We start from the raw sequence: 14,627 nt of genomic DNA, 5'->3' as shown, positions 1-14,627 counted from the left end.
CTGAATTTTTGTTTTGTTTTTTATTTAATTTTTGCTCTGAAAGTAAAAAATGCACAATTTCGAAGTACTTATTTTTCTACCGCAAACAACAGCAATTTCTAAAAATTCTAGCAATCGTCTTTGCTAGGTATATTATACTAAGCTTTTGAACTTTTTTTTTTCATTTATATGGTGTATGATATCATAGATATTTGCGCTTAGCTCTCTCCTCTATCCATAATATTTTGGGATCTTGGCGGACACTATTGGCCTCGAACTATGGAAATAAAATTGCCTTCTACTGGTCCAAATTGGTCAATTGGTTTAATACTTATGCCACAAATGTTTACCCTAAAAATAATCTGAACGAAAAACAAAGCATGCAATTTAATAAGCACGTAGTATACATAAAAAATTGACTTTTTAAGTGATCTCGCTATCAACGTACAAACAAAGAACATAACAAGTTATTTGCCAAAAATGTATGATAATTTTATTTATGAATGACGAATACATACATTTTCGAGAAGGATAAATAAAAGTTTTTGTTTTTTTTAAATGAATAATTCGCAACTTTAAATTGTAGACTAATTTTAAATTTAATTTTATACTTGAATAAATAGAAGATTCCTATTGAGCAGATAATCTATTTTGCTAACTCTTCAGGCTCAAAATACATTTTTTTCATCAATCTTGTCCTGCTGAGGATCTTGGGGTGTTTCATTTTCTGCCCTTTCTAGAAGATGATGGAGTTTTTCATCGTACGGTCGCAATTCCAGAGCTTCTTCCAAATCTGCCACAGCTGACTGAGACCGACCTAACTCTATCAGTGCTAAACCTCTATAGTAGTGGCACTTAAATCGCATATCCGCATTGGCAGCAACATGAGGTCTGCACAAGTCCAATCCCTATAAAAATCAAAAAAGTATTATTTAAATGGTAATAATAAAAAGAAGAACATTAATTTGGTAAACTAGATTGAAGGAAAATAGTTATCAATAAAGGAAAATAAAAACATTGTTCAGAAGTACTTAAATTCATTCAACTCTTCTTAACCATAACTTACTGCAACTTAACAATTAAAATGGGCCTAACAATTAACTGAATAATCACAATTGGTATTAAATTTTGTTAGAGCGGCTGATAATCTAAATTCTAAGAAATTCATTATATATATTTCATTTTTCACACTACGTGTTCACTGTATAATCACTGTTCCCTCTTCTTTTTTAAATTTTTCCTCGAGCTTTCTAAGTCAGTGCTTCCCTCCATTGCGCTATTTACTATTGGTAGGTGTGTCAATAAGCAATAGTAGTAGGTATATAGTAGAAATGATCGGTACGGCTCTTCGGGTGTAATAAATAAATAATAATACTAACAAAAAAAGGAATTATACGTAGTCTGGCGGACTTTGAATCGATCTGATTTGAAATAAATACAATTTCACAGTGCAAATTCAACATTTCCAAAAAAAAAAGGTAAGGAGGCGGTGACCTTTGTACAGTTTCGACTGCGACGTTGAACATAGTACTTTTTTATTTGCTTCAGTGCAATTGATAAAATAACTCGTTCTTGAAGAATTACACTTTCAGGCATCTCATTCACATCGCAAGCTGATTATTCGGATATTATTAAACCACTGCCGCTAGTCGTATCGTAGAGTCTAATTTCAACATTCATGTACGCCACAAAAGCTCTACGAATATTCTCACATCATAAAAAAACTTATTTGCTTCTAAATGAACATGAACATATATTTTAATATTACTACTTTAGATTAGTACAGTATTAGCAGTTAACACTCAGGACAGAATTTGAAGTAAAAGGGATTCGAATAGAAGAGAGTCACTGTTAAAACAATTTTAAGCAGTTAGACAAAAATCAACCGTCAATCATAGTAGCAGATCGACTGCGCAAAAGGTGACTTTGTCAAGAATAGTTTACGCACAATTTGAAATATAAGAAATAATAAAAATACTTTATTACATTAGAGGTATCACGTAGAACATTTCTCCAGTTACCAACAGCGGCATTAGATTCGGCTCTAGCTACATGGAGTTCTGGAATTTTGTCCCAATTTTTAATACCATAAGAGAAAGCACTTATGGCTCCTAAATAATTACCCACGTCGTGGAAAGACCTGAAACAAATGAGTTTTTTATTTTCATATACTAGTATTAATTTTAATTTGCTATCGGACAAACGGACTTATTTAAAAGAGAGATTACTTTCATAATTTGTCAGGCAGTAAAGTTGTTTTAATCTTTCACAACTGCCTAAACTAATATGTAGTGCTAGTGGGAATGTTCTATATGTATCAAATGATTCTTGATTTTTACAATAGATTGTTTTGGATTCTCTAATTCTCTTTCAACTAGAGATAAAATCTTGTCAATGCTACATCCAAGTAGATGCTCCTATTAACTTCTACAAGCCCTTTGAGAACCTAGTGAGTGGTGAAAAATGAGATTTACCAAACCAAAACATTTAAACAAATTTATGTGGGCTGTCTACAAAACTGTTAATAAACGAGGTATTGTAAAATTGTATTGTTCATAAGAAAGTGGATTCCTATTTGATGACGAGTTAAACACTAGCTTGCTGCTTAAGAATAAGTGCGGTATATGACAATTGAAAACATACTTTCCTCGATTCAAGAGCCATTCTGGGTCTTTCTCTTCCGGTCTAAGGTCTTCTGCTACAAAGCCAGTAAGCTTCCTAGCTTCTGCTTGCTTTTTCAACCACTAAATTGTAATTGTCAATGAAAAACATTAATATTAAGCAATTGGAAGAAGATTTTAAGTTTATAGCAATTGATATTACAAATGAATTTATAAAGGCACTCTTTTAGGCACGGCCTAAAAAACTAAATGTAATAAGAAAAAGTTAAAAGCGTCATCAAACATTTCCTTAAAATGATGAATATTATAAGAAATCTAGTCTTGAAATTCAAGAGCGAGAAATGCAGCAATTTATTGATTTATGAAAGAATATATTTGTAACAAGTCTAACAACCAGGTACTTAAAAAATTCTTTTACTACTTAACAATATAAATTTTACCTCCTCCTCCGCTGATAACTGGGATTCTCTGGTAGGTGTAGGAAACGCCCGATAAGTAAATTCAGTTTTGATAGTCCCTCCTTTTCTAGGTGGAGGTCTTTTCACAGGTTTTGCAGCGGCAGCTAACCAAGACGGTACTTTCTTTTTTTCCTTTTTCTGATTACTGTTCTCGTTTTCGGTGACACATTTCAGAGAACCTGAATACTTGAATATAAATAATTTCGAAAATAGTTACGAAAAAAAATTTCAATCAATCGATTTTTACTTACTTGCCTTCTTGTTGTGTTCTAGAAGAGCTTTGCCCAAAGTAGACAAAAGTACTTTATCATCTGAAGTTTCAGTTTCCTTCCATTCCATTACTTCTTCAAGAGCATTGCTATGTTCTTCATTTTTTAAACCATCAATCCTTTCACGAAGTATAGTTTCCTGTTCAATTTGTAGTTTTACACCATCTTGATGACGTTTATGCTTTGTTTCTACAGAAAGAAATTTATTTATACGATTATGAATCACTTCTTCATCATGTATAGTTTATTTTAGCTAGCAAATTTTGTTGACAATTGCGACCACTTAAAGTCGCAACCTAGTAAAGCGGCTTGAGTCTAAAATAATGTTCCCTGCTCACACCTTCTCATATCCTGCAAAGCTGCAGAGTATCGCAAGAATAAACTTAAAAGATCTCTTTTATGAAGATCAAAACATTACATTTACCGGAAAATTGCGCTATATCAGTTATATCACATTGATTAAAATCAAAATACTCTGTACCTGCTTCTATTCACTTAGCATCTGCAAACTAAATTGTTTTAATCAAAGTAGCGCAGTATTATTTAACTGAAAGAAAATTTTAGTGATTCAATAGGTAGCTATGGAAGTAGTTTTGTTTCAGCTTTAGCATTGAACAAATCCATTTTGTACGGTTGATTATTGACAAATTGCTTACTTAGGTCATTAGCTCATCTAAGATTAAAATTTACGTTTCAGTGCCAAATTATTAGTCAAATAATTAATAAAGGCTTAATTTTGCAATAACCTTTTTTTTCTTTTATTTCCAATTCTGCTTTTTGATGCGCACACTGTATAGCTTCTTCTTTTATCTTGATCATTTCTTTCTTTGAGAGGTCTTTGTGTAAGACAGGCCATTCTTTTTTTTCTAGTTTTGACAACTCAAAAACTGCCTCCCCATTAACTAGCATACATTTACTATTTTCCTCAGAAATACGCTCGAAAAGGCACACTTCAAAAAGAAAAGGAGGGAAATGAACCTGCAATATAAATTTACATTTAACAAAATATTTTTCATACTTTTAACTAAAACTGATATGAATTACCTTTATATAAATATCAGATGTAAAAAGGTCTACTTTGCTTGGAGAAGTGTTTTGCAGAGGAACTCTAACTACTATATTTTCTTCGGTCTGTCGCCAAGTATAATCATTTATTAAAATTGGCATTGTATTTCAAAAGGCAATAGTACATGGAGCGGAAACCAAGTTATTGATCAAACAGGCAAGAGTTTAAATTAAAAAAAAACGTTGATCTGGCAAAACAACAATTATTTCTAATAAACAATAAAGTGCTGTTCCCATTGTAAATACTAAATACATATAATTCAATAAACATTCTTTATTCTTGCATAATATTTATTTTTTTATCAAATAAAGTAAAATCAAAACAAATGAAAACATTCATTTGTTAATACCCGCCACTTTTGCTGCGTTTAGTTTAAGGTTGCTTCTGGTCCCCCTGAGGTTTACTTTGTACTGCAATGAAACCTTCCCAATTCTTGTATGTAGTGTTATTGTGATATAGTTCATTTCCGTTATTACTTCGGTGAAATGAAGCAAAATAGCTCGACGAAAATTATAATGTCAAAGGTTGTTTTAGTACCTTACAGAATCAGTCATGTAGAAAAGTATGTAATCTTTTTCGAATTGCCTTTTATTCTGAAGTCATGTAAACAGAATCATTTAAGAAATTTACATTTATTTGGGAGAGGTATCACAGATGGATGAATTCTGACGAATTAAGAAAGCAGACTGCTTCAGAAAAACTGACTCTTTCAGAAGAGTATGAGATGCAACAAACATGGCTCAACGATGAAAATAGTGAGTTTTGTCAAAAAAATGCTGTATAACTTGTTGTAATCTCTTAACATATATAAAAATTTGTTTCCAGAATGTACATTCATAATTCTTGACAAAGAGACATACGAAACTAGTGCTAATGAAACTGGTAAGGAAAACGTTTGCTTACAGTTTTTGTTCAAATTAAATATCTGTAATTGTTTAGTTTATACTCATTGTATTTGATCCCTTAGGGAAAAGTTATTTGGTCACCTTTCTATTGGCCTTTCGTGAAGTCAGGTTCTATACTTCTTGAGATGTGGTTCATAAAAACATTGTTTTTAAAGTACCTGTAGATTTGAGCATTTACTAATTGGCGTTCTGTTTATTTAATGCAGCATAGTATACAAATATTTTGTACTCCACATTTTAAAAAGGCTCTACATATTGATTTCTCAGGAAAGCAGTAGAGCTTTTAGGTGATTGCCTACAAGTCACTTTCTTACGCATACCCTTAAATATTATTTACTGTTTAATTCTCCCTATTTCTTCAAAGAACTTGGCATCGCAGCCTACCTATATGAAAATTCATACTTAACCAACCGTAACCTCACACAACACAAATAAGAACGTGCAGAGATAGTAAAGACAAACTACTGTAAGTTGTTTAAAAATAAACGATAATACATGAAGAAACCTCAATAGATCATTGACGTCTCAATGATTTTCATTGTAGGACACACCCTAAATTAATGATTACTAAGGACTAAAGCTTACGATGCTTCTAAAAGCCTTGTTCTCCTATAGAACCATGAATTTCCATGTTACTTAGACATTGAATCAGTTCGTTAAAATAAATATTTATATATCAAACGTTTACTCTGGCTTGTCAAATACTAGCTTAACCGTTAAATTTAAGGAATAGTTTGGTCAGTTCTGTCTTTATTTTCTCCTTACTTGAGCTTATTTTCTCGAAATAGGTTGTTTCCTGTCATTATTTCTTTGAATAATTTGTTCATTCTAGAATCAATGATTGGAGACGCAAACTTATATTTAACCAAAACTGAAGGAGGTTTTATCGGAGAAATTGGACTTATGATAGCCGAGTGTTCATTTAGAGGAAGAGGTTATGGAAAAGAAGCTCTTTTTGGTCTACTTAATTACGGTAATATACTCTACAAAATTAAAAAGTAATTATGATAAGTAGAGTGTTCATTTATAATTCTTCTTCTTCTAGGTATAAAGAACTTAAACATAAACAAATTCAATGCAATTATTTCAATGGATAATTCTGTAAGCATTGGAATGTTTTTTAAATTACAATTCAGCAAGGTACATTCTTACATAGTTATTAGTTGATGTACAATTGTCTAAATGACGTAATATAAAATAAACTCACTTGAACGATGAATTAGATATATTGTGCAATATTAAGGTCCTTTTAATTAGTCTAACAATATATAATTATAGGTCAGTGAAAGCTGTGTATTCAATGAAATAACATTAACAAGAGAAGTTAGTGACGATTTTCTGAAATTTCTTGAACATTCAATAGTTACTTATATAGAAGATTCAACTGAAGAAAACAAATGAAATCAAATCATCAGCCAAGATCATTAATATGTGAAATAATTATCTCGTTTTAGTTTAACCTTTTCAAAATAAAAGAACTTTTTAAAGAAGAACCCTTATCATCAAATAAGACTGTAGATATAAGTTGTGAACCTGTAAAGGTAGTTCTTCTTGTGTGTCTACCTATGAAAAAGGAATACTTCTGTTTTGAGTAAGCCCTTAATAATACAGAATCCAGAAGAAGTCAATGCGATTTTTAAAATATGTATTTATACAAATAAAAACGCACAGTTTAGTTATTAAAGGAACTGAAAAGCTTAAAGAAACCTTATTTAACAGAAATGGTGTCTGTAATGCGGAAGTAAAATTAACGGAAAACTAATTGATGCTCTTGTTATATTGTGAAAAAAATGGATTAATACTTTAAAAAAATAAAAATAAATGTAGCATTGAAAAATTCTAATCCTACACCCATAAAAGAGGAAAATACTGTATAAAACTAGTATCACTTACTAAATCTTATTTACTTTTGAATGTAATTATGGGTTGCTTAAAGTAATCAATGATATATCATCTGTTTTAATTGCTCTTATTAATAAATACTAGATCGTGACAAATTTTCTAAGTGGATCTTTCTCTTGAAGTACATTTTTTCCGGTATCTTGCGATGGTGTTAAAAAAATAAAAAATTGCAGGGGCCCTAATCCTGATATTGCATTTGTCTAACACCTCATTGACTGATACTAGGAATGACTCGTTAGCAAACATTTTATAAAATTTAAATTTTTTAACTTGAAGTTGCGTTGAAATTACTTCATCTTTCCAGAGATCAAAAAAAAGTTATAAACTGAAAATTTACAGTAGAATTCATAAAATTATTAATCTTGAACTGTGTAAATAAAGTACATATTGTTTTTTTTTTTCTGAATAAGCGTAAATGGTAAATAAATACTGTTTATTTTATTGATATATTTACAAGCAATTTAACAAAAGTTTTATACTTCTCATATTCTATTACTGTAAAAATTTAAGTAATAAACTTTTAAAGTTTCAGTTCTCAGATCAGTACATATACAATTACATTTGTATAAATTACTGAGTAAAAAACGTGCAAAAGATCCCACAATATTTACAAATGCACTGTTTTAAAAATTAAACTCTTAATGTTCCCCTTTTTTTTTGTCATTCCACAAATAAAAAAAAAAATTCTTTCATTACTAAAATGTACTATTAAGATATGTTTTTACAAATAATACCTATTATAATTCTACTCATAAGTATAAAAAAAACGACATTACTGCCAAATTAAAGAAATTTTCTATTTAAGAATAATCATTAAAGAGGAACTTTCTAGGATCAAAACCTTAATAAACTCCTAAATTACAGTTATTTTATTTGCAGGAAGCGTATTGTTTCAATTATAGAAATTGAAACTATCAAATATTAATGATCGCTAAAGAAAATACTTCCAGTTCACAAATAAATTACGATGAATGCGAGGCTACAATTGTTTAAGTTTTTATGAATTCATTATATGTTGATATAATAAACTTCAAGATTATTTTAATTTCAGAAGTTGGCAAAAAATAAAAATAAAAGAAGACCATGTTGAAATACGTTAAATATTCGAAGATATTGCGCATTGGAACAAATTTGGGCATTAGCTTCTATTAAAAATAAAACAATTTTATTCATCCATATAAGAATGAATTTTTTTAATTTTTTTTTCACCCTTTTTTAGACATTATTATTTTTAATTAAAAATTATTTAAAACTACGCAAACCTGAAATACATTCTTTTAGGACTTAGCTCTTCTAATGTTTACTGTGGTCGATTCAAGTTTTCACAGTGTACGTAGGCGTTTTGTCCGTTTTAGGCAGTGTTAGTATGAAAAACTCTGAATAGAAAAATATGCTTGTTCTTTTCCACATAAATGTGTGGAAAATGTTATTCAAATTATTACTAAATTCCGGATCTCATACCTAATCTGGCTTTTCTACTGTTAATATTATAATCAAAACTGAGAAACCGTCTGATTATTTCCAAAAGGAGAGACTGTCGTTTGTTTTTTTCCAAAATTGAACAAGATATCAAACATTTAGTTCCGCATTCACAGCCTCAATAATCTCATCAATGATAAATGAGAGATTTTAGTGTTCATATTTAATTTTCTTTTAATTAAATTTCATCATTTTCCACGTAGGCGTGGAATCGGCGGAAATGAGGCATCTAAATGAAATTTTCTTTGTTTGATAAACTTACGCAAAATACAATAAATAAACAGATAGATTTAACTACATATTTTCACTAAATCGGACTAAAAAATTACGAATACTTTGCAGTTGCGGAAAATTCAAGTTAGAGCGTAACTGTAATTCTATAAAAATCCCTTACTTGTCTGACAACCGATTACGCTCAAACATGAAATTTTAACTTTTCAAGGATATTATATAGATGGCAAAACTAAGGACGGCTTTGTGGTAGTGGTTACAATCATGGAGATTACAGTTCTTCACGCGTCTTCCACTAATTTCTCGTTTGTACAAAGATGTGACCAGGACTCGTAACACCATTCGGTATAATTTAAAGACCTACAGCCACATCTTTAAAAATATGCTATTACTTTCCTTTATGGATGACAGAACAGAAATTTAACACATGACATTAACAAAGAGTCACCCCCCTCCAAAAAAAAAATCACAAAAAGTTTAAAATATATGCGAGAGATATTTTGGCAGGCAATTATTTAATGTACAACGTTAATCAAGGAAGCTATTTCCGAAGGGCCGTAACGCAGCTTAATAACCAACAAAATGTGCTCTATAAATTCATTATTTTAAATTTTTCTTAATAGGAAGTAAATAAATTTACTAATTAAATTTTTGGCGCTTTTAAAACTTCTACAAAGTTAGACCGCAAATCGAAAATCTATGAAACAGTGTGCTCCACTTTGAAAAAGCCCATGATTGTGATAAAATGCGCAATATAATAAAAGAGTTATTCCAGAATGAAACTGTGTATATGACATTAAATTTGAAATCATTCCATTTTTTTGTTTGTTTCATATGTCAACTGAATGGCACACCGTTAACACCATATGTAATAATTAAGAAGCAAAGAAAAAGGAAACCCAAACATCATCAAGGTGACATGGTTGTTACTGAGAATATCAAAATTGTCCTTCCTATTTTGTTATGTCACTAATTTAACACAATGTATGAACCTCATTTATACAGTGTGCTCCTCATAGATTAGAGGAAAATAATAATAACATTAATAATAAAAAACTATGTATGTCCATTAACTACAAATGAATAGCGTATAGAGATAACAGATATTTAAGCGTTTTGTTATAAAAAATTAGGCCTTTGCTTCATATCTTTTATGTTTAAAGTAACAGAAAATTATTTCATAATGCTACGTATAACCTGAAGAAAGCAAGGACAAAATTACGCTTAAAGCAGATAGAAATTAAGCCATCTCTTGAATAATTTCTATTATTATTATTTTTTTTAATACTCCAAGAGAATTTATTTATTTTTCCATAAAGTTGTAAAAACTTTTACTAGTACAAATCGATTAACATTAATAAATTTACTTTTACAAAATGGATATTTATTACCTTAGTTCACGTCAGTATTGTCTGAAAGGCCTTTTAATAACGTATTTAAATTTATTTTTTGCTTCATCCTCAAATCCCAAGTATTTCTGAAATCAATTAAAATATGACAAGAGAGAAAAAAAAAAACGTCAATTACAAACATAAAGAACAAGAAAATAACCTTTTTTTTTCTTACACAAAAAGGAATAAATTAATAAATAACGAAAATAATAGTAAAGCAATAAATAAAACACCTACCAAAATATAGTTTTAAATAAAGGAATGGAAAACCGATGATAATATAATGTATATTCATAAATAAAATACGTCGTTTGTTAAAGTATACCACTTCACTAATATATATAAAATCAAAATCTTTTCGAAAATAAAATAGTACATTTAAAATAAAAAGTAAAAAGTGATTAATGCAATTAAAATAAAAAACTGAGTTCGGTCACAGGAGTTATCTGGATGAGAAAATGTTAAGGCTGCTTGTAACACCACGTTTGCGGACTAGACGTGCTGCAACTGGAAAATAAAAATATTGAAAATAGTAATTCAAAATTACAAATCGTAACCAAAAAATTATAAAAAAAAAAATGTCACTAAATGTTTAGTAACAAAGTAGAAGCAGTTCTCTCCAAGAAGCAAATTTTCACTTCTATGATAGATCTGCGACAGAAAATTAACACCAAAATATTGTTTGTTTTGGTGTACCCTGGGATTTTTTAGCAACACATTTATTTTTAAGTGTTGACAATTGCTTATTATTCTTAAGTCACTTAACATATATCCACATTTAACTCTTAAATGACCCATTTGGAGTTGAGATTTTTTGCCTTGTATTTTTTTTATTTTAATTTTCTTGAAACTAACATATAATTGCAGCTGATCGGTCGTGGCAATGACTTCAGCATTAATAAAATCACGATGATATTTTATTCACTCCAAAAAACTGTTCCAATTATCAGTTCTAATAATAAAAGGATTTTCTCATGAAAATCCAAACCATGGTCATATCAGTTTAGGAAGTCACGCAACGATGAAAAAAGAAGTTCAGAAACGGGAAAGCAAATCCTGAGATTAAAATGAAGAAAGCTAGCTGAAAATTATACCAGAATTTATACAAAAAAAGACTGCATCTCATTAATGGAAATTTACCTTATTTCTTTAATGTTTTTGGTTTCCATGCGGCTCTACCCGAGTCTAACAACATGAACAATTCTCACACTGACGCCCTAATTACTCAAAAAACATACAAAGGGCTTGCACAGATAATTATTATTATTATTATTATTATTATTATTATTATTATTATTATGCGAAACTATTAGTCTTTAGTGAATCCACAAGTGATCACTAGCATCACCTGCACAACCTCACTCGCACTTATATGTAGGCACCGTAAAAAGAACTACATATTCACACACACCATTGTCATAAAGGCTTTGGGTATCGTAGGGCTTCGTCCCTCCCAGTTCTCAATGATTAAATAATTAACAGTTTGTTATACTTGCGCAATCCTGTGGCGAAAGAGGCACATCTAACACTGCCGAGATGGCCTGAATCCATCGATCTCTATCTTGAGAATGTTCAGCAGACAGATAATACCACCTTCCAGGGGTTCGCAATGTAAAAGAGAAACCTTGATCTCTGACTCCTGCTGGGGTCCCGATTCGAGTGCTATATCCTTCCATCGTATTTCCAAGGAAAATTTCACCTTTTGGATGTGCCGACTGTAATATTTTAAATAAAATTATTAAGAAAAAGTATCTAAATGCGTAACTGAAGATTTTATTATTAAAATTTGATTTTGAGATATTAAAAATGTTTAGTTAGAAATAACAAATAACCAAATACAAATAATTGCTCAATCTCATATTTACTGAATCGTGAATACAATACACATGAGATAGTAAAAGCTTCATCTCGAACTTTCACATAGTAACTTTTTGAAATTACCAAAGGTTCCTCGTGGTACATAAGCTTTCTCTGATCTAAAGTAAACCATCTTTTTTTATACGCATCTGTTGGTTTTGGTCCAGTTTTCCACAACCATCCTTCGTGGACAAAATCTTTCGTCAAGAGATTCACCAACTGTAAATAAATAAATAAAATTAGGTTTTTAAATCAATTAGATAAAATCTGAACATCTAGAGACCTTATTTTTTGTTCAATATATGCTTCCCAATTATATATTATATAAAGCTTAAATAAATAAAATGATCAGGAACCCTTAAATAAAAACGTTGCTGGGGAAGGGATTTAAATAAAATATCAGCAATAACCGATCCCTTAACTGAAAAAATTTCTACTTTTTGGCCAGTTCTTGAAATTGTAATTATAAAATTTATTTTCAACTACTTCACAGCGTATATAAAACTGTGCTGCTAGTGTAAGTGCCTCGCATAAAAGCAAATGTCATTTATTTTATTCCCGTATTTGGCTAATAATTTACTCAATTCAATTCTCACTTGGGAGAATTTGAAGGTGTTTTCAAAAAAGAAGAAACACAAAAGAAAAAATCAAATCAGGTGGCTATAGGCAAAGAAAAAAAGGAAAAGAATTTTACCTTCACTTATCTAGAACTTTAATTTAGGTGCCCCAGGCAACTGAAAAAGCTGTGGAAGCAGGAAACTATATAAACATTTCATCCTAAACGCACCTCGGCTTGACTGGCAGTGGGGTATGCTATCTGGAGCCGGTGCAGTTTTGTACACCGTATAGCGTTGTACCAATTTACAATTGTTTGTGGATCATCGTGGTATATATACAGATGTCTTGTCGTTCCATCCTTCAAAAATGATATTTGAAAAGAATTTTTTTTTTCCATTTTGTCCGGAGAAAAAGATACATTAATTTCAGATACTTTCATTATAGCTTTTGGCTCCTTCTTCTGTAATAAAAACATGTTAAAATCAAAGCCTAAGCAAATTATTTAAAACAGAAATAAAAAATAATTGAGTGCCTAAGGAACCTACTATTGTACACAAATTATTTTCTACACTTTACCTTACGCTCTGACAATGTTGGAATACATTTTTCAAGCCTGATTTACAAAACATTATAATTCAAAATAATATAAAAAATTAAAGTATTTCTAACCTCGTCAACGTAATATTTTAATGTATCATCGGCTTCAGAAAGCATAAACTTTCTAGGATAATATCTTGGATCCTCCTTACCCCTTTTCATCAAAAATCCTTCCATGTGACCAGCCACATAAGCTTGTCTGTCAGGCCTTGAAAACTCTTCGCGAACGTATTTTGCACATATCCACTCTTGTAAGAGTGAGCTTTAATAAATTTATTGATTAATAATAACAAAAACTGATTTATTCATAAACAAAAAATTATTAATTACATCGCAACTTACATATGATCTTCATTCGTTGGGATCCTATAACAAGGGGGAACTCTTCTTTCAAATTTGGCTTTAGCGGCCAAGTTACCAACTTCTCGTATTCGCTGAACTTGGGAATCTTCCCACTTATCTAGGCGGATATGTTTCACTTTGGATATGTGCGTGCCCAAACCCCGGTGAATTCCAGCACATCGTCCACACAGAAATATCCCAATATTGTAAGAGGCCCATTCAGGTCCTATTCAACATTAATTAGAAATCAATGAAAGTAGCAAGATATAAACTATACTGATAACCATTATCAAAGACCATTCCAAAGTTGCTCAGCTAAAATGCTGTATATTGTACCTATTTAAAAATTACTACTTCATAAATTAAATTGAAAAATCCCTATTCGATAAGTTATATCTGAACAACACGTTTTCACATGCTTTCATAAACCTGGAGAACTTGGTTGTACTGGTTTTACTTCCTCAAAATTGATAAAAGTTACCTTTTAAGCCACAGTCAGCGCACATATCATTTCCTGGACGCTTCAACAGTTCTAAAACTCCTTTCGTATTAGAATCAAACATTTCCAAATGTAAATTATTTCATAATCATAACCTTTAAGCAAACACAAAACTTAGTTTACAAACTCAGTTGAGCACAGTACTACCAATTTTAGAGAGAAATTGAATTATCCCACAGATACTTCATTCGTTCTACTAAACTTTTTTGCGTTCCCCAAATTTCTTTGAGGTAGATGCAGTAGTTGGAATTATAATCATTATTGTAATAACCCTAACTATTTCTGACTTATTTTTTATAATAACCCAATTAAAAGATTGCGTGTAATGTCACAAATTGATAATTTTATCCGAAAAAGTTTATTTTGAGAATAAATGAATTATAGATAACTTCATTTAAAAAATACTTCTTAAGCGCCTTAGAAGTAATTCTTCAAGAGATTTTGTCCAGCAAAGCACATTGGAGTAAATGACA

The 14,627-nt window shown here is 30.4% G+C and overlaps 3 protein-coding genes across 7 annotated transcripts; 1 reads left to right on the top strand and 2 right to left on the bottom strand.

The window, feature by feature from the left end:
* Nucleotides 1–136: 136 nt before the first annotated feature.
* On the bottom strand, nucleotides 137–6,530 carry LOC141446060 (dynein axonemal assembly factor 4-like). 2 transcript variants are annotated; one of them, XM_074112444.1, is made up of 7 exons: nucleotides 6,506–6,530; nucleotides 4,074–4,305; nucleotides 3,310–3,516; nucleotides 3,041–3,237; nucleotides 2,623–2,723; nucleotides 1,966–2,119; nucleotides 137–887 (listed from the first exon to the last, which is right to left on the bottom strand). In XM_074112444.1, the coding sequence occupies exons 2-7, from the start codon at nucleotides 4,234–4,236 to the stop codon at nucleotides 648–650; spliced, it is 1,062 nt and encodes a 353-aa protein (XP_073968545.1). In that variant the 5' UTR covers nucleotides 4,237–4,305; nucleotides 6,506–6,530; the 3' UTR covers nucleotides 137–647. The 2 variants fall into 2 exon arrangements, with proteins under 2 accessions (XP_073968545.1, XP_073968544.1); XM_074112443.1 differs by lacking the exon at nucleotides 6,506–6,530 and adding an exon at nucleotides 4,372–4,742.
* Nucleotides 4,746–9,623, top strand: Mnat9 (microtubule-associated Nat9). 4 transcript variants are annotated; one of them, XM_074112450.1, is made up of 6 exons: nucleotides 4,749–4,955; nucleotides 5,048–5,148; nucleotides 5,219–5,275; nucleotides 6,131–6,271; nucleotides 6,344–6,438; nucleotides 6,577–9,623. In XM_074112450.1, exons 1-6 carry the CDS (start codon nucleotides 4,879–4,881, stop codon nucleotides 6,697–6,699), a joined length of 594 nt encoding a protein of 197 aa, XP_073968551.1. In that variant the 5' UTR covers nucleotides 4,749–4,878; the 3' UTR covers nucleotides 6,700–9,623. The 4 variants fall into 4 exon arrangements, with proteins under 4 accessions (XP_073968553.1, XP_073968552.1, XP_073968551.1 ...); XM_074112449.1 differs by having other exon boundaries at nucleotides 4,750–4,955; nucleotides 5,039–5,148; XM_074112452.1 differs by lacking the exon at nucleotides 5,219–5,275 and having other exon boundaries at nucleotides 4,746–4,955.
* Nucleotides 7,607–14,301, bottom strand: LOC141446062 (arf-GAP with dual PH domain-containing protein 1-like). Its single transcript, XM_074112446.1, has 7 exons — nucleotides 14,137–14,301; nucleotides 13,656–13,881; nucleotides 13,386–13,575; nucleotides 12,946–13,176; nucleotides 12,243–12,377; nucleotides 11,794–12,016; nucleotides 7,607–10,808 (listed from the first exon to the last, which is right to left on the bottom strand). The coding sequence occupies exons 1-7, from the start codon at nucleotides 14,216–14,218 to the stop codon at nucleotides 10,744–10,746; spliced, it is 1,152 nt and encodes a 383-aa protein (XP_073968547.1). The 5' UTR covers nucleotides 14,219–14,301; the 3' UTR covers nucleotides 7,607–10,743.
* Nucleotides 14,302–14,627: the final 326 nt, after the last annotated feature.

Source organism: Rhodnius prolixus, unplaced genomic scaffold (assembly GCF_049639745.1).
Source record: "Rhodnius prolixus isolate KJV_2025 unplaced genomic scaffold, Rpr scaffold_1, whole genome shotgun sequence".
Taxonomy (NCBI): Eukaryota; Metazoa; Arthropoda; class Insecta; order Hemiptera; family Reduviidae; genus Rhodnius; species Rhodnius prolixus.
Note: the sequence above shows the minus strand (reverse complement) of the source record. Positions and strands in the feature narration are given on the sequence as shown.